This window comes from Lagopus leucura, unplaced genomic scaffold, assembly GCF_019238085.1.
Source record: "Lagopus leucura isolate 7727_CA_CO unplaced genomic scaffold, USGS_WTPT01 Super-Scaffold_702, whole genome shotgun sequence".
NCBI lineage: Eukaryota > Metazoa > Chordata > Aves > Galliformes > Phasianidae > Lagopus > Lagopus leucura.
In genome coordinates this window covers 8,819,218-8,843,300 of record NW_024962254.1, presented here as the reverse complement: position 1 = coordinate 8,843,300, position 24,083 = coordinate 8,819,218, and the positions used below count along the sequence as shown (strand labels likewise).

General features: G+C 45.0%; 1 protein-coding gene across 1 annotated transcript in view; it reads left to right on the top strand.

Annotated features, from left to right (window-relative positions):
- Nucleotides 1–16,512, top strand: part of MAML2 (mastermind like transcriptional coactivator 2) — a 207,002-nt gene extending 190,490 nt beyond the window's left edge. The window contains 3 exon segments of the mRNA XM_042862551.1: nt 5,045–5,248; nt 8,292–8,403; nt 12,526–16,512. Of these exon segments, the coding sequence (XP_042718485.1) occupies nt 5,045–5,248; nt 8,292–8,403; nt 12,526–13,505 (1,296 nt within the window). The 3' untranslated portion in view covers nt 13,506–16,512.
- Nucleotides 16,513–24,083: the final 7,571 nt, after the last annotated feature.

Sequence of the window (24,083 nt, the reverse complement as noted above, 5' to 3'; positions counted from 1 at the left end):
AAGAAGATGGAATGAGTCTAAGGTGCTCAGCAAAGTACTGTTTTACACCCCAGTTGGGCTGAGCGAGCAATAAGGGAAGGGAGGACTGGGCTGGCTGTGATTTTGCATGGTCTGTGTTATTTCCAGCCCCGATACACAAATCACAACCTCAGCTGTTGCAAATGAGCATAACCCAGGAACTGCTCAGGGCTCTCGCAGGCGCAGAAAGCAGCCCTCTGCATTCCAGTCAGGAGTGGGAGTTATTCCTAAAAATAAGAAAACACTTTTTCAGTACCACTGAAGGAGCTCTCACTCTGCAGGCTCCCTGCCACGGTCCTACTGCAGCTTCGCTTTCCTGTGGGCAGCAAGGTTATTAGGAAACACTGTTTTCTCAAAAAGAGTGGTGGGGCAGCAGCACAGGCTGCCCAGGGAGGTGGTGCAGTCGCCGCCCCTGGAGGTGTTCAGGAACGGTGGAGATGTGGCACTGAGGGACGTGATCAGTGGGCCTGGCGGGGGTGGGCTGGCAGTTGGACCAAGTGAGCACTGAGGTCTTTTCCAACCTTAATGATTCTGTAATTCTCTGACTCTATGATCTCCTCTGTGCTAACTCTAAACACCCCATTGAGCCAATCTACGTTGCCTAAATTACACTGAGTATGAATGGGGATGAAAGGCACAGGTTGGTCACCAGATGAACACCAGCTCTGGCCCTGGAGAGCACTGGGGAAGCAGCTTCCAGTGAGCCTCTTCTGTCACTAAGTGAGCTTCAGTGAATAACTCTGAAGCCTTTTGCTTTTTTTCTTTTAATTCTCCTCCCTTTTTGACAGAAAATCTACAAACCCAGGAGCCCATCCTGCCACTTTAGTGCCAGCTCTCCTGGCTGAGAAGCCAGCAGCTTCCGCAGACATTGTGGTTTAGCAGAAAATTGGCCAATTGTTTCTGTCCCACAAAACTATTCATCAACCCAAGGCATTTCAAGGAGCAGGAGGCAAAAGGTCTGCACACGCTTCTGTAACCAGTTGTCCCTATCAGCTCCTGAACAATGAATTGCAGAAGGCATTCAGGGATTCTTGACAAGAAGAGAGGAAGGGTGAGGGCTGCAGGTTTCTCTGGTGGTAGAGGAATCCTGCCAGCTCCTAACCATGCTGAAATCCCTCTCCAGCTGCACACTGCTGTTACTGCTGAAGTATAAAAGCTGTGATTGATCCCCAATTTTCCTTAGTGACTCTGCCTTTACCAGCTTTGTGGAGAAGACCAACACGAGTCAACCTCAACATCTGGAATGACAGCATAAGGGGCAACAGATTTGATACTCAGCCATGCCCAAGCCCACCAGCCAGGTCTGCAGAATGGGGAGAAATAAATTGTGAAGAACAGACTCATTCCCTCAACCTGGGCAGGTAAAGCCTGTCCAGAACACAGCCAGGATGGGACAGCCCAACAGAGATGCTCTGCTCCATCTGCCTGTGTTCCTGCCACAAATGGACTCCCTTGGGCCATCCACAAGGGCAGAAGGGCCAGGCTTATTGCCATCTGCTTTGCAAAATGGGATTGGTGCTCCCAAGGTCTGGATGGCAACCATGTTGTCAAGCAAACAGGACAGGAGCCCAGACCTGAAGTTACTGTATGGAGTGACCCTGGGATGAAGAGAAGGGAAGGGATGGGAAGGGAAGGGAAGATGAAGGGAAGATGAAGGGAGGGGAGGGGACAGGAGAGGAGAGGGGAGAGGAGAGAGGACAGAGGAATCATAGAATCATAAGGTTGGAAATGATCTATAAGATCATCTAGTCCAACCGTCTCGAGGAGAGGAGAGGAGAGGAGAGGAGAGGAGAGGAGAGGAGAGGAGAGGAGAGGAGAGGAGAGGAGAGGAGAGGAGAAAAAAAGAAAAAGGAAAAGAGAAAAAGGAAAAGAAAGAAAAAGAGAAAGAAAAAAGAAAAGAAAAAGAAAGAAAAAGAAAAAGAAAAAGAAAAAGAAAAAGAAAAAGAAAAAGAAAAAGATTTATTATTCTAACACATATGTAAGTTTGAAGCCAGAGCCTCTTTTTATGTGTATGAATGCAAGTCAGTTGCAGCAGGGAAAGTGAAAGGCAAATCTGATCTTAAATGCTTTGATTTACTGCTGATCTAAACATTTGAGCATAATGTCCTTTGTGGCAAACAAAAGCCCGGCTGTGCTCCCAGCTCTGCGCCATCTCGTCTTGCTGCTCCTGCTGTCCTCCTGCAGCTCATCGGTTCTGTATCTCCCGGTAACTTTGGTGAGAGATGTCACCAGTGGCAGTGAACAACACCTGGTCCACAGGGACGTGAGCGAGGGGCAGAGAAGGGCTTTAGGATGGGTTCGCAGCTCATCCCTGTGCTGCTGGAGCTCCTCTGCCTCCTCTGCCTCCGCCCATGGGAGCACAACTGGATGAGGAGCACAATGCGGCCTCATCGACTCACACTGACATTTCATGAGCAGCAGTGAAAGGACTGAATGCATAAAAGCAAGCTGGCTCCAAGTCCTTGATTTATACTGTTTTCTCAGGGCCTTTTTGCCAAGCAGCGAGCGCATCGTGCCAATTGCTGTTACAGAAAAGCTTTCTTTGATAGGTAGCTTGAATGGACGCTGCCCAGTTTATGTTAAACAAAGTCCCTCCCCACGGCTCAGAGGAGCTGGCAGGGGATAAGGGAGAGAGAAAAGGTTAGGCTTTGGCGGACTGTTGTCCTTGTTGGTTTTGGGGTTGTTTTTTTTAGACTGGACTATGAAAGCACATTTGGTGGAGCCTGCATTATCTGTGCAAAAACACAACAGATGAATTCTATTAATGGATATAACATGTGGCTGGGTTCAAGCTAGAGTGTCATTTGAATATAGAAGTCAAAGCCAATTTATTGTAACATATTTTTCTTTTCAAAATATTTTAAGAAAGACAAAAAAGTTTGCGCAACAACTTGGCAAGCAGGTCTGTTGAGAGGAGGTAGTTTCTATCTTGCAGCTAACATAAGGGCTGAAAAATGTGGCAGTGCTGAGCAATCCCGGATTCCTTCTGGAACCAAAGGAAAGTGTGCGGGATATAATTGTGTAAGAGCCCAATAAATTTTCAAGGGTGGGTTTGTAACACTGCCCTGGGGGCTGCAGGTGGCTCCAGAAGAAAGTCACAGTTTTTATTTCATTAAGAGACATCAAAAACTTGTATCCAGCTAGCTCTGCACTCGTGTAGCCCCATCTAAAAGCCACAGAATTATTTTAAAATAGAAATAACTCCAACAATCATTGTGTTTCTTCCATGCCAGATGGTATAAAGATAAGTTGGATTAGTTTGCAGTGTGCATGTTACTGTGTGTGAGAGGGTGCTTTTGTGTGCCGAGCAAAAGCTAAGACGCGGAAATGAGCTTTCCTGGGGTTTTCAAAGTGATTGCCATCGGTGCCCTGTGCTCTGCAGGGCGTGGAAAGCAGCCCAGCCCATCCTTCTTTCACTGCTGTTTGGCCCTTCTTTCCCTGGATGCCATGGGAGGCCGTGGCCATGGAGCAGGGCTTCACCCTGGGACTACACCTCAGCACTGAGAAGTGCCGCTCCACGGGGCATCGCGCTGCCCTTGCCATGGATTTGCCCCAGCGCTGGGTCAAAATATGCTGCTGGATATCAAGTTATACAGAATTCACCAGCTGCTTCCTAGGGTGAACTGCAACAAAGCAGAGTCAGAAAACTGCTGTTTTCTCATAACAGTTGTGACCTCTTCAGTCCTGTTTTCTTGCAGCTAAGGAGCACCTGACTATCAAGTGATCCAACATAGGCTGAATATTTTTGTGGGCTAACACATTTTTGTGTGCTGACTGAGAAAGTCCTTTTCCACATTTGGTGAAGATCGAAGTAGCAAACACTGGTGGAGCAAGTAGACAGAAAACATATTTCTGTCAACAGAAACCATGGTTAAAAGAAAATGAGCAACATATTCTCATCCCATGTCTGTTTTCATCCTGAATATACAGTCTGGACTTCCCAAGTACCTTGCTCATTGAGATGACCTTTTGTCAACCCTTCCACTTAAAATCACAGAATCACAGAATCCTCAGAGTTGGAAGGGACCTTTAAAGGTCGCCTAGTCCGACTCCCCTCCAATGAACAGGGATATGCACAGCTAAAACAGGTTGCCCAGGGCCTGATCCACATGAAGCTGCCCATAGATCGTATATAAGGAAAAACTTATTCTCTGAAAGAACGGTCAGGCAATGGAACAGGCTGCCCAGGGATGTGCTGAAGTCACCATCCCTGGAGGTGTTCAAGAAAGGTGGAGTACTTAGGGGCATGGTTTAGTGGGTAATATTGGTGGCAGGTGGACAGTTGGACTAGATGATCTTAGAGGTCTTTTCCAACCTTAATGATGCTATGATATGGGGAAGAGGAAGCATACTGAGATTCATGGAAAAGACCAGGGAGATCCTAAAGCCCCCTTAAAGGTCCTATTCACTTACATATTTGTTTCATCAAGGAAGCCAATAAGTTCTAAGCCTATTTGTTTAATCTAGTGCTAAGTGAAGACCATCAGCAATCTCAGAGACCATTCTTGTGAGGGAGGTGAAGGGACAAAGGAAAATACCATCACTCACCCCACTGCAAAGGTGCAGCTTGTGACTTCTGTATTTTCTAACAGTAAATGTCACTTGTAGCAATGAGTCTTCTCCAGCAATGAGACTCTAAACAATTCTTGCTGCTGCTCATCAGGTGGTAGGAACCAGCAGAGGAAGAGTTTGTTCCCTTGTGGTCAAACAGGCTGCCATGCAGCCCAATGGAAGTTTCCTGAAAGGTCTGCAGGACAGCTCAGTTACTTCTGCTAATGTTTCCCAGGCTCCTGGTACAACATCAAGGTTTTCCACTGGAATCACCTGGCAAGTTCTCATAGTCTTCCATGAGCGATAAAGTTACCCCATCCCTTACTTACTTTGTCAAAGCCTTTGTGTCAGTCACTTGTATTGAGAGCCTGTGCACTGTCCCCTACACTTGAGCAAATTGCATAAAAGGGATTCTTTCATTTTCTTGTTGCTTCTTATTATTTTCATCCTTCATGAGCCATTTTTTCTGTTTCAGGATCAACATTCTGTGGTAGGTCAGGGAGCTGGCCCCACTCCAAACTCCAGTTCTTGCTCAAATCCAAACACTGGAAGTGGTTACGTGAATTCATCCCAGCAATCAATGTTGAATCAGCAACTGATGGAAAAGAAGCAGGCTCTGCAACGGCAAATGATGGAGCAAAAGCAACTCCTCCTACAGCAGCAGATGTTGGCAGAAGCTGTAAGCTTTCCAGTTCCTTATTTTACTGGGAAAAGATTTTTATGGAAATAATAGAAAAGAAAGCTAAGACAGAGAAGAAAGTACCCAAGACTGAGGTCATTTTGGCAATGCCTAGGCCTTCTAGAGTGTACCTCATATTTCTCAGCACTTCAATATGCCCTTTCAAAACGACTTCAGTTTGTATGAAACAACTGAAGTATCAGAGCTACTGTAGCTTTGTTATAAGAACTAAGGATATGCTTAATTCCAGGCACATGAATATTTTCAGTGGTTTTCCCTGTAGGATAAGCTAAGGTGCACTTGCTGCGCTACCTTGACTCTAAAGCAAATTTGACTTCCAGGCTTGGCAAACTGGGCAGCACGGTATAAAGGGCCTACGTGTGAGCAGGGATTGGGTACACTGACAGTAGTGCTCAAAACAAATCTGTCTGCTTGTCTGGGATTGCCCATGAATTCTTCTTTCTCCATTTCTCTCTGTACATTTCCAGATAATTGTAGCCAGTTCTTCTCTCTGCCTTGTTAGCTGAAGCAAGGGAGATACGTGTGGTATTGAAGGAAGTGATAGACCCCAGAGCCCACCAGTTTTGTTCTGCTAAAGTAGCATTGCCATTGATACCACATCCAATCTGCTGAAGGTGCTAGAGGAGCACGGCCAATGCAAAGGGGCATCCCTGCTGCCCCTGCTCAGGGTGATACCAGAACCCCAGCCTATGGTTTACGTATCTCAGGAGAGCCTACAGGGCACACTCATTCATGTTGGCATGGCATTTTGAATCCAAAATTTTCTCTTCTATATAAAAACAAATTCAGAAAAACCGGCACGTTTAGTGAATGCCACAGAAGAGCACAGAAATGCAAAAACATCCATAGCTTGCTGTGGGTATTTTCAAAACAACTGAAAAAATAAAATCCATATTTTTATAGATGTCTCCTTGTTTACAAACGTGTGAATGTTCTAAAAATACAAACTAAAAAGACTTGAGTTTGAAATTCAATTGTCATTTCATTGTCCTATGAAGGAAATAAGTGTTAGCTTTCTAATTTACGCAGAAGTGTCCACTCAGCTCTGTGCTGCAGTTTTCTGAATTCTTACAGGAACAAAAAGTTAATTGCTCACATAGCTCTTCTAAAAAATAAGTAAAAGCTAAACAAATTAAAATGACTCTACAGATTGAGATTTTTGATCAGCTTTCATTTGTTTTGTATTGTGGACATGCCAATACGCACAAAGACTAGATGCATTTTTTGCCGGGACTGCCTGCAGGTTAACTCACCTTTTTCTTACAAGGCTGACTGGTATACTGAAATGAGCTCTATAAATCTCACTTTTAGAATGCATTAAGAAAATGCCTACATACTACAAGAAAGGCTTTTCTCCCAGAATTTCTGAGTGCTTCTTGCAGCAGAAAAAAAAAAAATAGATTTGTCATGAGAAAGTCAACTTGTGTGCTCTTTCAGGTAGAAGAGCCCTGAGTAAATCTGACTGGCTTCAGACACACACGGGCCTGGTCCTCTCACACAGTGATGAGCTGGTTTGCTGTCTGAGAAGATCCAAGCTCCTTATGACAAATTTGCCACTGGGCCACTGGATGCCCTTGGTCACTTGCCCAGAAATGGCTTTTCCCTTCATGCCCAGTGCAGAGCACAGGGAGCCTTTTATATCATTTCCCATAGATTTTGGGTGGAAATTGCTGTGGATTAGCCAGCCTCAAGCCTGCAAGTGCGAAGCTCAAGTTCACTGGTGAGCATGTCATGGAGAAGAGGGACCTGCCCAGTAGGACTGACTCCAGGAGGCACATGTACACCAGCAATGGCTTACATCACAAGTCACATTTTCACGCCACGAAGCCACATATCTCAGAATCATAAAGTTGTTAAAGTTGGAAGGGACCTCTGGGTCCATGTGGCCCAACCCTGCTCCAGCAGGGACACCCAGAGCAAGGTGCCCAGGGCCATGTCCAGGTGGCTTTGGGAGATCTCCAAGGAGGAGATCCCACAGCCTTTGTGTAACCTGTGCCACTGCTCCATCACCTGCACAGCACAGAAGTGCTTCTGGTGCTCAGAGGGAACCTCCTGTGTGCCAGTTTGTGCCCATTGCCTCCTGTCATGGCACTGGGCACTACTGACAAGATTCTGTCTCCATCCCCTTTGCACCCACCCCTCAGGTAATTATGGACATTAATAAGATCCCCTGAACCTCCTCATCTCCAGTCTGAACAGTCCCAGCTCTCTCAGCTTCTCCTCACAGGAGAGGTACTCCAGTTCCTTCACCATCTTGGTGGCCCTCTGTTGGCAGCCAGTAAGTCTATGTGTGTCTTGTACTGAGGAGCCCAGAGTTGGACACAGTGCTCCAAGCCTCACCAAGAAGCTGCAGGGCAGGAACAGTCTGGAGACGCCAAATCACGGAATCAGTATCCAGTAACAGGTCAACTTCACTGTGTGTTGATGCTGATGAGAGATTTGCAGCTGACTCCAGCACCTGCACTTAGCAAGTCTTTATGAGGACAGGGCAATTAGATTTCAATTCAAGGACATGGGTTTCTATCTTCCTTTCACTAGATATGTGTCTCTACAGGCCCAAAATAAAAAAGCTGCCTTACTACATTTTTCAGCTTTCTTTCCTCACTGTCCTTTCCCCAGTGCTTGCACTCCTAGAACAAGTAAGACAGTGCCATGTACATGTACAGGGAAACACAGGGCAGTGGTGAGTGGTACGAACAACCATCCCAGTACAGTCTTTGCAAAGCCTTGGCCACATCTCCTAATTGTATCTATGATGAGAAGAGACAGGAGGGGGACAAAGCAATGGATCTGGTTTATTTTTGTGGCAACTCCTCCAATGTAGGAGGAAGGAAGGAGGGAGAGATAGGACAAAGCATGTCTAATGGCAAGCTGAAATCCTCTCTGCCAGCTGTGCACATTCACCCAGGTCAGCATGGGTGAAATGGGCTGAGAAATGTTGACAAAGCCAAGGAGCAGGTGTGGACCTTGAAAGTCTGGACCCTTCTTGCTAAATTAACAAAATTCTCCTCTCATCCTCTAGGAGAAAATCACTCCACAAGATCAGCTGAACAGACACTTGACACGGCCACCACCGGATTATAAAGACCAAAGAAGGAATGTGGTCAACATGCAACAAGCAAACCAGTATCCTGGTAAGTGTCCATGTGCTAAAAGAAACTTTTTCCTCCAGAAGAGCCAGGCATGCACTGATAACAAGGGCCTGACTTTATGGGTACCCCTCCCTTCAGCACTGCTTGGAGAAAAACATGCACTGAAATACCTGATACAGAGGTGTCTTCATGAATGTGCAGCCTTGCTCTGTCCAGAAGTTTCTCTTCTGGTACGTCTTGCTTCAGGGATTGAGACTAGAAACATTCTTCCCTTCAAACAGAAGCTTATTTCAATGTGAAGACCCTTACACTGATTCTTAAGTATTACATATGATGCCACCATGGGCACCAGAGCTGCCATTTGAGCTTTTAGTCCATTTTTTATGTGCCTCAGTGCTTCATGACAAGCAGCATTTCAACACATCAGCCAAGCACTGCAATAGAACTCCCAGTGATATCACAGAATCACAGAATTGTAGGTGTTGGAAGGGACTTCTAGAGATGATTGAGTCCAATCCCCCTGCAAAGCAGGCTGCACAGATAGGCATCCATGAGGGTCTTGAATATCTCCAGACAAGGAGAATCCATAACCTCCCTGGGCAGAATCCACAACCTCTCTGGGCAGATATGAGACTTTCATTCCTACCTATCCTTTGTAGCAGAACTTCTTCACTTTCTCCTACATCTTTAATGGATTCCCAAGTGCAGCTCCTTTGCCACCCTCTGCCCAAGCTGCTGATACAGCACCAACATGGTGATGTTCATGCACTGCTTTGCTGTTTGCAAGTCTCAGCGGTGACAAAACTGCTGCATTCTACAATCTGCTGCTTTTTAACAACTCTGAGCATGTCCTGTCTTCAGTAAATCTGCACAAGCATCACTGATGCCCACGGTGGGGGCAGTGCCACAGGGCCCTCTTTGCTGGCTGGGTACTTCCTGTGCTGTTACAACAAATGCTCTCACTATGCTGGCAGCTTTGTTAGGGAATCCTGTGATTTCATGTGTTGCTTAAAGACTCATTCCTGGAATCAAATGATTAACTGAGATTCTTGGCTTACACTTGTAAACAACACATCTCTAGCCTGAGAGAGAACATGGAAATGGCTGCAGCCACGTCTGCAAAAGGCTCCAAAACAAGTAGGTCGCCATTGTTATGTGGTTCTCTTTGTTTGAAATCTGATGGACTCCTTGCCAGGCCTTGTGGCATTTGGAGACACACCTCCTGGATTTGCAACATACGAGATTGGCAGCACTTGCCCATGCAAATCTCCCCACTGAGGAACACCAGGGAGGAGAGCAGCATTTTGGGTGAGCCTGGGAGAAAGGGCTGTGCTGGGAGCTCACCACACAGCTACCAGATGGAGTGGTTAGGAAACTCTTGCATAAGGCAGCAACACAGGGAATCTGTTTCCTATTTTCCTGGGAAGAGCTTTGCTCAGGTCAGGGGGAAGAAAAAAAAAACAACAAAGTTAACTAAAAATCCATAAAAGAGACGTGGAGACATGTGGTGAAGTATTTTATTCCTCTGTGCTTTCCCTCCAGTGCTGTGTCACAGCAAGAAGCCCCTGATGCCAGCAGGTGAATGGGGCAGTGAGGGTATTTCGAACCTCTGCTGCCCAGGGCGTCCAGCTGCTGTGTGCAGCACTGCTCGAGGAGAAATGTCTTCCCATCTGGAAGAAATCAGATGGAAAATATTCATGTTAAAAATAAAAGGATAAAAATAGCAATACAAAAAAAAAAAAGAGAAACTTTGTCTTTTGCACAACGTGTACAGCCCATGTCCTGAGCTCATGCTCCTTAAAGCGCATGGCATTTACACAAGGAGCAGGATGCCAACCCTCAGGGCTCCCCACAGCTGGCAGTCACCCCATAGGGCATCATCCCACAGTGTGTGCAGTGACCCTACCAACCTGTTGCAGCTGCTTCAGTTTGACTGCACAGAGAGGACTGTTCTCCCTCAGTGCTGTTCCAGGTCTTTGGAAATGTTTCCTATGCCATTCCTCCACTTCACCAGCAGCTTAAGGAAGCGAAGTCTGAGGGCCTCAATCTTTATTACCCTACAAGAAGAAAGCAATGCATAAAACCACCAGCAAAGCCAAAGACAGGCTAACTGTGATCTTTCCTGCACAGCACTGATTTTCTTCCCAGGAGCAGTGTAGCACACGGGAGGATCCGATGGTGGGCTTCTCAGGGCATCTCCTGTCCTGGGGCTGCCCAGCTCAGGGACTGAATCGAGATTTTAGATCACTGAATCATAGAATCGTTTGAGTTGGAAGGGACCTTTAATGGCCATCTAGTCTGACTCCAATGAACAGAGACATCTACAGTTAGATCAGTCTCCTTGAATTGCTTTGTAAGTAAGCATCCCCTACTTGGAGACAGTTTATGAAGGATAAGGTGAGCTTCTCAGTCTAGGCGTCTGTTCATACTGATTTGGAATAAGTGACTCCGGTTGTGGAGTCAAACTTGGTGTTAATAATGAGTTAGGAGGAGATTATTTACAAGTACTTCAGTGAAAAAATAATCCTTTGCATCCATTACAAAACAGCAATAGCATATGTATAAAAATAATGAAGAAGCAGCAGAAATATGTGATAATTCTTTTATTCTATTCCAGTCTCAGTGAACTGAACATCATTATGGTGAAATTTCAACAGGAACAGTATATTAAACAGCTGTTACTAAACATAGACTTTTAAAATATGTATGTGCATGATTTGTGTTCAAGAGTTCTACAAGAGCTGGCTGAGAGGTTCTCCAAATTCTTAATGTCACTTTTTATTTAGTCCTGAAACTCCAAGGAAGAAAACTAAAGCCATAACAAAAATTAAAAGAGTAACTAGGTAATTGATACCATAGTGATCTAATGTGGAGCCCAGCAAAAGTACTGGGGAGCCAATGTAGCTATATAATAAAGAATTTAAGAAGAAGAGAATATAATCAATGTCAGGCAATATGGGTTTTTCATAAAAGGCATCTTTTCAAACTGTTATGGTATTTTTTCTTTTTCCAATGAAACCACAACTTTGGTTGATAAAGGAAATAGTTGCTCAGGTCGTGTACTTTAAAGCATACAACTTGGTACTGCATATTTTGATTCAGAAACCAGAGTAATAAAAAATTAACATGGCACGTAAGGAAATGGCTAATAGGCCTCCAGATATTCCTGCAAATACAACTGGAAGGACTCAGTCTGAGATGGTACTGAACAAGAAACAAAAAGCTTGCTTTACATCTGTTCTGGAGTTGTGCAAGAGCCATTAAGTACTGTGGGTACCTGTGATGTGTAGCCTTGAAATCAGATGCTGAAAAATGGCAAGTTTTGAAAAGAGCTGAAAATGACTGAAGGACTGGAAAATATGCCACACATTGGGATACTGGAGAACACTGCAGACACAGTCATGGTCTTTAAGCACCTGCACTGTGCACCAAGACAGGATTGATGATGGGCCAACTGATAAAAATAATCAAACAGACTAATGCATAACAGAATTTGGGGATGAAGTCAAAGTTAGTCAAATTCAGCCTGGGTTTGTAGATGGTTTCAGCTATCTACATCTATGTCTGTATCTAGAAAACGTTTGGTCTTCTTCAAACAGCCAATGGGGCCTGGAATTAATTCAGTCCCTTGCACTGCATAAGCAACGGTCTCGTGCCTGCTTGGTCACCACACCACACAGGAGCAAGCAGGTCACAGGACTGAGCAGCTCTCCTGGCATCTGCCCAGGGCAGAGGCTGTGTGCTGCAAGTGGATGAGATGCAGTCTTGGATGGGCAGCAGGAAAGGGAAATATGAATCTCACCTCACTTAAATGGGTTTTGTCCTGCATTTCTATCATTTCTATTTAAAAAAAAAGAAAAAGGCAGAATAGTGTTTGTTCCTTCCCACTGGTTCTGTTTATCCCTCCTTATTCCAATATTCCAGCAAGAACACTTCTGGCTCATCTGATGTCCTCTGAAAGGATGGAAAGACCACCAGTGGCTTCATATAAAGCAAGCCACCCATTAGCTGATAGGTATCTTTAAGGCTTCGAACAAGTACACGTAAATCCTATCAGAGCAAGATATCTTACTCAAGAAATTCAGGATTCTTACCTGTTGGTATTTGAATGACACCATGCCTCAATGCATTTATGTTTTAACATCCATGTTTTCTCCTTTCCAGGTGGTTCGCCAGCTGTGAGCATGAACTCCAGCATGTCCTTATCAAACCCAATTTCAACACACAGCATCATGCCTCAGAGCTCCAGCCTCATGTCCACCCCTGCTGGGACCCGAATGCCTTCTGTTCCTGCTGCTCGGAGTATGGGCTGCTATGGGAGCCTTCCTTGCAACCAACCGAGCGCGTACAGCGTGACTTCAGGAATGAGCCAAATGCAGCCACACAGAAACCAAAACCAGGTTCTGCCCAGTCAGAATAACCCCATGATGTCTCGACAGCAAACCATGACGCAGAGCAACAACGTAGCTGCTTTTGGGACTGGGTCAGTGGTCAGCTCACAGCAAGTAAGGCCAAGTTTGAACCACGGAGCCACAGGTATCCCCGTGCAAAGACCACCCAATGTGATGATCACAGCTACGGCCACTGCTCAGAACTGGGCCCCGCAAGAAGCTGCTGTGAAGCAGCAGGATGCACTGAAACCCGCCGGTGTCCGTTTCCCCACAGGCACTCCATATTCTAACCAGTCTTTGCAACGCAGCATGGGCAACCAGCATTTTCCTCAGCGTGCATTGGCACCTCCCAATCAATTAACAGCGGGAGTCCAAATGAGGCCTCCTCTGAACCAAATGCACCAGACTGTAAATGGACAATCTGCTGGGTCACTACGAGGTCTAAGCGTGAGACCTAACCAGCTGAGAGGACAGACTGTGCCTTCCTTGAATCAGCCTGGAACAAGTATGACACCTCCATCATCTCTGCCATCTACCAGTTTCACGTCTACCAACCAAAACTCCCGGGCTTACCAAGGAGGCGATCACGGTAGTGACCTCGCGTTTGACTTTCTGAACCAGCAGAGTGACAGTATAGGACCTGCACTCAACAGTGATTCAGACTTTATAGATTCTTTACTGAAAACGGAACCTGGTAATGATGACTGGATGAAAGACATCAATCTTGATGAGATTTTGGGGAACCACTCATAAGTGACAGTGCCAAGGGTGAAACAGATGAAGAAGCAGTAAGGACGTTAGCTTTTTCTTTAGATGCCAACAATCTGCTTTGTTAACTTACACTCCAGTAACTGGGCTGTCCTTTAAAATACCACATAGGGCGACCACCTTGTTTGAAGAGTTGCTCTAGGAACAGCCGTGATGTCTCCCTGATCAAACGATAATGTAAACAGTAGTCATGGCTGACAGAAACGTGTGAGAATACGTGAAGGGTCTGTTCCTCACGCTGGTGCCCAGCACATTGCAAACTCATTAGTTCTTCTCGTGGGTGCTGTGTGGAAAAACACTTAGCTTCCCACATGCTGAAGCACCAGAGAGTGGTATTGGCTGTGAAACATCATTTCTCTGAGTGTAAGTAGCAGCCCAAGTGGTCCAGAGATCTTCATCGTCTTCGCAGCCCTTAACTACCTTGGGACTACTCAGCCCTGACAGGATCAGGCTCTGTGTAAATCTCATGGCGTTACAAAAACTGTTTTCTTCTTCATAGTACAGACTCACACTTGTGTTTCCAATGGTTTTGTTTTAAGCCTATGTTTTGTACCACACAAAAGGGTAAGTGGTCCCATCCAAGGAAAGGAGACAGATCGTGCAACAGACGTCAGCGTGTAACTCGGTGTGCTCTAGTTTTTGCTTTCTCTCTTTTGCCAGCACCTGCAGCCAGTATCAGAGGAGGCTGCCTTCCTGTCAGCAGCACATTTGGAGCTTAGAGGGAGACACGATATGAACTGTGCCAGAGCTCAGGAGCCTCCCTTTGCCACCTTGCCCTACCCCAACAACACCAGTGACTTAATGGACAAATTAATTAAGAAAGGTGCTCGCAGTTTGACCCTCATGGGCTACTTTCCCAGTTTCAGCCTACAGGAGGGCAAATACATGATGTGGCTCAGTGAAGCCACAGCAAGTATCTCCATTTTCATTTTAATGCAAGGCACAGGTCAGGTAATTCAGCCCAGTCCCAGTCTATCAAACAGGTTCTTCCTTCCTTCTCTTTGTCTGGGAGAGACTACCATTTTGATTGCACAATAATTTGGTTCCACTTTCCAAAGCTTACCTTTGGCATACAAGGGAGTTTAAGAGGTCCAATGATGGTCCATGTCAACACAGCTTCTTTCAGCAGAGTACAAGGGTGCTGCCTCTGCAACCAGCATGCATACACATCCATTGTAACCACCTGGGTTATCTGCAGTATTCGCTCAACCACATCTATGCTTGTAAATTGAGCAGTTTTGAAGAATATTTCTGGGCACTCAACTCAGTCATCTGTTCTGGTTTTTTTTAGGATGGTTCAGCTAACGTTTCCTTGAGCAATTTCTGTATATCAATAGGAAATTAACTTGAGTCACAGCAAGTTTGCAGCTACCATGCATTGAAAGCTAACAGAACAGAGTAGTAAGGATATGGGTTCCACATTGTTTGACTTCACTGCTAGAGAATAGTCTTGACTGTGTTAAATTTTCTCCTATAGGCTTGGCCAGTAAGAACATCAGAAGGAGGTCCCATGTCACAATAAAGTAGCTCTACTGTGAGTCTGGCAGGAGGATTCAGAAATGGAAACAGATCTTGCAATTCAAATGAAAATGCTGTTCTTTAAAATGAGGTGTCGAGACGTGTTTCACAGCCTCCTCTGAATTAGTTAAAACTAGATGTGGCAAAGGAATACAATGCCTACGTTCACATGCCTCAGCACCAAGAGGCACTGCTCTGCCCCATGCATGCAAGTGCTTTATTCACCCTTGTTAGTGGCAGTGGGATGAGTAGACTATCTGACAATAGCCTCTGCACTTATCTGACCTATTTCTCAAGTGAGGTTTCAATAAGGCTTTTCCAGTTATTTCTCACTGCCATTTCATGTGGGCACCATTTTTCACGATGTTTCAGGAAGCGTGGTCACATGCACAGGTGACAGCACCTCCAAGAAGGGTGTAACATGGGCATTTGGTGAGAGGTACCAGCTGAGGCAGGTGGTCCATTATGCTATTAATTCCCAGACACACTGTTCACGAGAGGGATGAGAAACCATGCTGCAGTGTCCCTTCTGCCCCACCTAGTGATCGCTGTACATCGCTGCCTTGCATACCGTGGTGGCTCAGCTGCCCAGAAAGCTCCGTTTTATCCCCAGTTTTCACTGGGGTGCATGCAGTACTAATGTTTCCAAGTCTTTAAAAAGCTTTTCAGCTCAGGCCACTGGCGCCCTACCTACTTTGGGAGTGATACAGATGCAGTCTAACAAATGCATCCCCTACATGCTGTGCACAACTAGAGTGAAATAGTAGCTAGGAGTTCAAAGTGTAAAGATCAGCACACAGGCACACACACCATCTGTGAGCAGGTCAGCAGTGACCACCCAACCTCTTGTATGAGCAGGCAATTCTGATGCTAAAGCTGAGGCTGGGTTAGTCTCATCACAAGCAATGAGCACTAAAGTCTGCTAACTTCAGCTGCACTCACATGCCATTGAGGAAGCCACCTGTACTGAGACCAGATTGTTTTCCAGATCCTCAACTGATGTAAAATAATGCTCAGCTGAGGAGCTGGTCCCGAGTCTTCAAGCTGTCATCCAGTGCTGGATTCAATGCTGAGCTTTGTCCTGTTGGCCCCAGCCTGCCAACAGAGGAGACACTGGGCAACCCTGGGATCAAAATGTGGAATTACATTCCGACTTAAGTAAACCCAGCAAGGCAGAGGCACAGCAGTGCTGTAAAGACAACCGTGATGCATTTGAAATAGGAGCTGGCAAAAGACTTGCTACCAAACCTTGAATCCAGTGTCACTTCTTCAGAACACCTGTGTCCAAGCAGAGTTAGTGTCTTTGTTTTCCTTTCTTTGCAATGGCTAAGTGCACTACCCTCAGAGTCTATTTTTCATCATCGACCGAACGCTCTTCGCAGTATTGGGTTGTAAATATAAAGAATTATTTGTTTTGTAAACTTTTGTAAAAAAAAAAAAAAAAAAAGCCAACAAAAAAACAAAAACAAAAAACAAAACCAAAAAGTAATAATATTTTGGTAGGAATAATAAAATCATATTATTTGGGTTATATTTATACATATGTGAAATAAATATACTATCAGAAAGTTGTATTTTATACAAAAAGACAACGGTTACCTTTTGTATTCTATATACAAAGTTTTGTATGATACGATTGTTTATTTTTATCTGCAGACTTCGGATTTTGGGGGAGGGCAGAATGGGATCGTGGTTAAATAGCTGGGCCTAACCCCAAGCTCACTGAAACCAATGGAGTCTTTCCATTGCCTTCACAGGGCTTTGAATCAAGCCTTTAAATCAACTTCAGGTATATTTGAAATCTGAAGCTCTCTGGAAACCTCAACATGAAAACATTCCAGGTTTCAAATTATTTTTTTTTTTCCCCAAAAAAGGCTTTTATTATTCTTCTTGTTGTTGTTGTAACTCTTGGGAGGCAGGTGGGACCCGTGTAACTGTCACGTCCTTGTTGCATGTACGTCTGCTTTATATTTTCCCCATATTATAAACCAGTGTTTCTCTATACAGACTGAAAAGAAAAGTTGCTGTACAGAAATGTTTGTGTTTATGCATTTTTACATGTGGCTGTATATACCTCTTAGTACTATGCAGTGACACTTATTTGACTCCATTTATTTTTCACCTAAACATGAATAGTATGTTTTTCAGTAGCTATCAAAACTCTGCCAAGTAAATCAATCAAAATTATCCCGAGTGTCTCTTTTCTTAACGTGAATTTTAAAGTTAATGTCTGTTTAGTCAACGGCTCATTCATTTGAGTAAATTAAAATTACAGTTCTATTTTAGGAGGGGTGAGAAAAATGTGCATCTGGCAGCTTCTGGGAGCTCACTCTGCTTCTTTGCAAAAGAACTGGGATTTTTTTCTCCTGATTGGAGCAATAGTTTCATGCCAGGAGGGGTTAACAAGTAACACGTGGGTATTTTTGCTTCTGAGGAATAGGTTGGTGTAGTCTTGCAGCACAGTGGTTTGCTTATATGCTCCTGAGCCCTGCTGCAGCAATGAGCTTGCAAGTATCTGCAAGCCAGAGCGTTCACGCATGACATGATCCAACATTTTAATAAATCCCGTCAAGCTGTATACCAAGGATGTGCTATCTAATTTATGCATCACCTCAGAGAGAGCTGAAAAACAGCCACGAGGAAGTGATTTCTCCTTCCTTGACAGGCTTCCCTCATAAGCCAGGCTCCATCTCCAAGCGGAGGGTGGTAACACTGGGGGCTGCTGAGGTGGACAGAGGTTGGCATTTCTCCTGTGCCCCACACTGCCCACATTTCCCACAGCTCTCTTCTTGTTTCAGCATCTCCAGGTGGCAGCCCTGGCTCCCCTCTCACCCGGGAGTGGAAATCAGGGCACAGCCTTACTCATCCGTGAACACGCCTGAAATAGGTCACCAGAATCATGCCCTAAAGTGCCTTTTTGTCTACCCCAGCTGAAAAGGCAGTCAGACTGCCACTTCAGACACTTACCCTGGAGGCTCATCTGCTTGGATGAAAGCTCCCTAGAGACAGCAGCAACAGCAGGACAGATGGAGGAAAGAAGTCTCCTATTTTCATTGGTGCCGGGTGGTTTCCAGCTGGCCAGGCTGCCCAGCATTTTGGTGATGCTCACTGGGCAGAAAGCACTTGCACCTAGCCTAATCCATAGCCAGGACAGAGCTGGTGGGACTGGGGATCTGGTGGGACACAGGGCTCCTGATAGGCTGAAAAAGCAGTATCTATAGTATTAAGGTGAAAAACAGCCAGGGGTGGGGACCTCCCAGGCCCTGGTAGTGCCTGAGTGTGACGGCCGCTCTGCCAAGCACAACCCATGTCCATCACCAAAATGATTCCCACTGTGGCTGCAGGGTGTGATAACATGGACACAAGTCACCCTGCACCACGCGTTCTCAGTGCCACCGAACATCCCCATTCCGTGTGCCTGGGGAAATGCCTCTCACCACATGAGAGATATGGGTGGCAGGGAGTGTTTGCCCTGCCCAGCCAGATGCACGACAGTGGGATCTGCAGCACATCTGGGTGAGGGCTGACCTTTCCCACTGCAGCAGAATCCCATGGGGACACACTACCACCTCAGTACAGAGTGCTGCTCCCTCCCATAGCAGCACAGAGGCCCCACAGCAGCAGGAATGTGGGCAGGATCCTGCCGTAGTAAAAACTTACACCATGGGAAAAGCTGACATCACGTCAAATTTTAAATAAGGCTTTCTGGGTCATGCAGGCCACCTTGACAGAGCTCCTTTAATAAGGTTTCGGATCATTTCCCAGTGACAAATAAATGACATACAAAATTTCTTTTTTTTCCTTCCAGCTCACAAGATCATTGCACACACATTACTGTATTAAAAAGATTGCTTTTTCTGCCATGACTCAGCCACTTCTGTGCTGAAGAACACGCACAGTTCCCGTTGAGCATGTGGTGATGTTTGCATTGCCACTGCATGATTAGAGTCATGGAATCATTTGGTTGGAAAAGACCTCTAAGATCACCATGTACAACCCATCACCACCATGGCCACTAACCACATTCTTGCAGGCTGGATCCTCTCCTTCTTCATCCTCGGAACCAATAGTGGGCTCCTGAAACTGCATGACCAAAGTCTGAGGGGCTCTGCTTGCGTGTAAGCACAGCTGTCGCTCCCCAGGCATGGCATGCATTCCTCTGCATGGCTTGAGACAACAAAGATGCGCTATCTGTGGTTTTTGGAGGGCTGCCTGCTATGTTTTAACTGACTGGTCTGCCTTGTTCTACAGGCACAGTAACTGTTTTATTCTGTGTGCCCACGAGCACTAGAAAAATCCTGTGGTACTGTTCAGCTTTTGGGTGAAATGCTGAGTGTAGGGGCATCCATGAAGCTTCTGCTAAAGCTTGAAAAATCTAACCCTCAAAATCAATTTGAAAGAAGGAAAAGGTTCCTCGTCATTGTGCTGGTCAATGAACAACACGCAAGGGCAGGATTTGCCCTTGATACAGTTATGTTGAGGTGACATGGCAAAAATAACACCAGGCGATATATTCAAACTGCCTTTTGTGCTGACCTGGTCTCTAAATACAACAAGCAAGTTCAACTTCAGATGCAACAGATAGATTCTGCTAAATTAGTGCCTGAAGTGCATTAAGACAATTATTACACTGTTACTTGAGAATCAGATTTGGAAAACTCCTTCTCATAGGAACAGCCAATGGGGTTTGTTCCATACGCTGATCTCATGACAAAGGACAGGGTATACAGGCAAGTCAAGTTATGTGAACTTAATTCATATAAGAATGCAATTTCCATCCACAAAAAGCATCTTTCTCTAGGGAAGGCATATTTGAAGCATATTGGCTGCATCTCTTTAAATTTATTTCAGAAAGAATTCGGTAAATTTTCCAAAGTGTAGACTTTAAAAAGAGAAATATGTTTGAATGCACCTGGCATATGACTCTGATTCATCAAACTTACCAGTAACTCTAAGGTAGTGATGAATACCTAAGAACATATGCATTGGCCAAAACATCTCTCTGTGAATCTGCACATGAACTTTGCCAATGATGATTTATTCCTCTTCTGAGTTCCTTTTGCTCATAAGGTCCATGATTTTATCCTGTGTTACTCATCCTCCAGCAGGACTTCTACCTGGCATAACATTAGACCTCACATCACTACACTTTGTGCCAAATTATAGCTGAAGTAAAGAAACCTGTTGTACTTTATCCTGTGGCTTCTTCACTGTGTCAGATAACCAAGCCCAAAGGTTGTGTATATCAGAGGGAATACCTACATGTGTGATCCCAGAAGGCTGACAAAATTGCAGGGCTGCGTGGCATCCTCCACGTTTGAGCAACAAGTTAGCTGCATTCATAGCTAAAATCAGGATTTCATATGTAACACCCTCCCCCCAAAAACAACTTTTCCTTTCATTTAAGAAACAAATCCACTAATTAAAGCAGTTTCCCCATAATTACACTGCATCTTTATATTATAATGTGCCACAATGGTCTAGTGGAGCTAACCATAGCAAAAACATCATATGTTAATCTTATTAACTTTCCCTTCAACCCAAGCCCTAGGCCTCTGCCTAGTCTGTTTTACAATACAATCTGCTAGATTCTTATATACAAATACCAACAGACCATCTGTTTATGCCAAGGAATCTAAAACCTTCCTGTAGAAAATGTCTGAAGTGTCTCAGAGGGTTACAAAGTGAAGCTTTCAAATGCTGACAGGACAGTGGAAAAAAAAAAAGCAAACTGTTAAAAAAGAATAGAGAAAAATGCCATCCTAGAGTATGTTTAAATACCTCCTCTACCCCAGAAAAACCCCAGAAATCTCCTTTTGCTATACTATTCTTCTGAAGTTTCAGTAGTTGCCAGTTTTGGTTTTTCAACTTCTATTTTTTTAAGGAAATTTGTCCTTTGCTGGGCCTCCAAAACCTCTTGCTGTTAGATGAGTTTTGGCTTCCAGTAACTAAGAGCAAGCAGGCAGAAGGAAGCAATGCAAATGATCAGAAGTCTAGAAAAGATAAGAACTGAGGTTGGAGAAGGATGAAGATTCTCCTGGTAGATGCACTGCTGTCAGGGGAAAAGAGCTGTACATTTCTATAGTGATTTCAACAGTCCAAGAAATAAGGGATTCAGAACAGTCACCAGGTGGAAGTTTTTATCGTGAAGGATAATGCTAGGATGATCTAGATGAGGGGAGTGTGGAGTCTGAAGTGTTTAGGGCTTGGTTAAGCATCTGTCAGAAATGATACTGATACGAGTTACCTTGCCTTTGGGCAGTTGTGTGGACTTAATGTCTTGTTATATCCCCACAGAAAAACAGTAAATCTGTGGAAAACAAGCAGGAAGTTTTCACATGGAGGAAGAAAAGGAAAAGAATCAGTAAAGGCAGTTTTATGGCACAGTTTTATGGCAGTTTTATGGCACAACTAATACTCACAAATTCACATAAGCATCACCCTCCAACTCTACAGTGCAACTGTTTGAATCCCTCTCCTTGCATAGCATAAGAACACTGGAGGAGGCCTGAGAGAGATTTGTCCCAATGGTCTTGCATGCATCTTCAGGCTTTCTCCTGGGGGGTGAAGTTAAGGAAATCTTCCATTTGAACTCCTTTCCTTTAGGGGAAGGTTTTTATTCGATGCTCGCCCTTTTGTGCTAGAGTTACCAAAGCACACTGGCTAATCGGTGGAATGATCAGAAGGTCATCGAGATACCCAAATGCAGCCCTGAGCATGTCTAAGTTGATGTCTTTGTTTGCCTCACAAAACCAAACAAGAGTAGTTTGTGTGTGGATTAGATATCTGCAATTCAACCCAGATGATCTCTTTCTTACGGAAAGAAAATCCCTCTTTATACCACCCAGAAAGACAGCCATCATGGGATGAAGCATCGCGGGCTCCTGTTCCACCGCAGTTGAAACTGCAGACTTTAAAGGCAGAGACAGAAGAAGATGTACAGCTGATGGAGTCGGGCATACAAGTGTGTGAATACCATGTGCTTGTAAGGGAATTTAAAGGATTAGGGGAGAATTAAATGTTTGTCTTTGTTGTTCAGCACAGCTTCAAAGCTGGAAGACGGTACTAAAGATGATATTTCCTCTTTTTAAATACCAGAAGGGGACTCCCAAAACAATAGCTGAAAAATGCAGGCATGATCTGACAGATGTATACACAAATATTCTGGATGATTCTTGTCAGATGGATGAGGAACATACTATCCAGCAGTATAAAACACTGATATAAAGTTAACAATTTAAAATACCAGTGAAAGATCCTCTGCATGGACAAAAAAAGCCAGCTCAAAATTCCCTTCCGACAGATAGAAGGCCAGCATCCTGGCTGCTGATTTCAATGTATCCTGACACATTGCCCTGTGAATTAATGGACTAGGAGGAAAGTGGCACTATCCATGGGCACTTCTTGGTGTGCTTCTCTTGGGTAGCATTTGGACAGTGCTCTCAATCATAGGGTTTGAATTCTGGGTTGTCCTGTGTGCATCCAGGAGTTGGATTCAATGATCTTTTTGGGTTCCTTCCAACCTGGGATATTCTATAATTCTACAGATTTTTAGTGAATAGAAAAGCCCACAACTCTGAAATCAGGCTAAAGTGTTCTAAAGACACCATGGCATGTTCCCAGTCATGAACTATTCTGCATGTCTTAGGCACTCTTGAGACCTGGGATAAATGGTGGCATGCCCCTCACAGGAGTTGTTCTCTGGGTGCCATAGCTCTCCTTGGGACAGTCCCTGTCTAAGACTGCACCCTCAGTCTGGGCCTTTGTCTCCAGTATCATCTCAAAATACCATGGTCTGAAAAGCATCTTTAGAAGGCAGACTGCTGGTTGTTTTCTGCATGAAAGCACATCTCTTTGAGCTGAATTTTGGGGTTTTATGGATTCTTTTTCACTGCTCCGACTCTTTTATTCATTATAGAAGAAGCAGAGCAAAGGTGAAAAGCTTGCTCATTATCTCTTTCCTCTCTCCTGCTCCAGCCTATCCGGCTGCTGTTATCATTGAAATAGTTATTTTGGACTAGTAGCAATTGCTACCATCCTTGGATCTCAGCAACAGCAAACACTCATTTTGAATAAAGGCAGTGCAGATTGCCTAAGCTGCCCATCACCTAGCACAGCTGCACTACCTGGGACTTCACAGGTCCAACAGTGAAGAAAATAACTTTCTTTATCTTCACTGCAGACATTCACAGAATCACAGAATCACAGAATCACAGAATTGTAGGGGTTGGAAGGGACCTCCAGAGATCATCGAGTCCAACCCCCTGCCAAAGCAGGTTCCCTACAGCAGGTCACACAGGTAGGCATCCAGGCAGGTCTTGAACATCTCCAGAGAAGGAGACTCCACCACCTCCCTGGGCAGCCTGTTCCAGTGCTCCGTCACCTCACTGTAAAGAAGTTCTTGCACACATTTGTGTGGAACTTCCTATGCTCCAGTTTCCAGCCGTTTCCCCTTGTCCTGTCTCCACTCACCACTGAAAAGAGTCCGGCCTCGCCATTCTGCCCCCCACACCTTAGATATTTATAGACCTGGATCAGGTCCCCTCTCAGTCTCCTTTTCTCAAGGCTGAACAGACCCAGTTCACTCAGCCTTTCTTCATAGGAGAGATGCTCCAGGCCCTTCACCATCTTCGTGGCCCTCTGCTGGACTCTTTCCAAGAGATCCCTGTCTTTTTTGTACTGGGGAGCCCAGAACTGGACGCAGTACTCCAGATGAGGTCTTACCAGGGCAGAGTAGAGGGGGAGGATCACCTCCTTTGACCTGCTGGCCACGCTCTTTTTAATGCACCCCAGTAAGCCATTGGCCTTTTTGGCCACAAGGGCACACTGCTGGCTCATGGCCAACCTGTCGTCCACCAGGACACCCAGGTCCCTTTCTGCAGAGCTCCCCTCCAGCAGCTCATCCCCCAACCTGTACTGGTGCATGGAATTATTCCTCCCCAGATGCAAGACTCTACACTTGCTTTTGTTAAACCTCATCCGGTTTTTTTCTGCCCAGCTCTCCAGCCTATCCAGGATAAGTTTACATTGGATAAGTTTAAAATG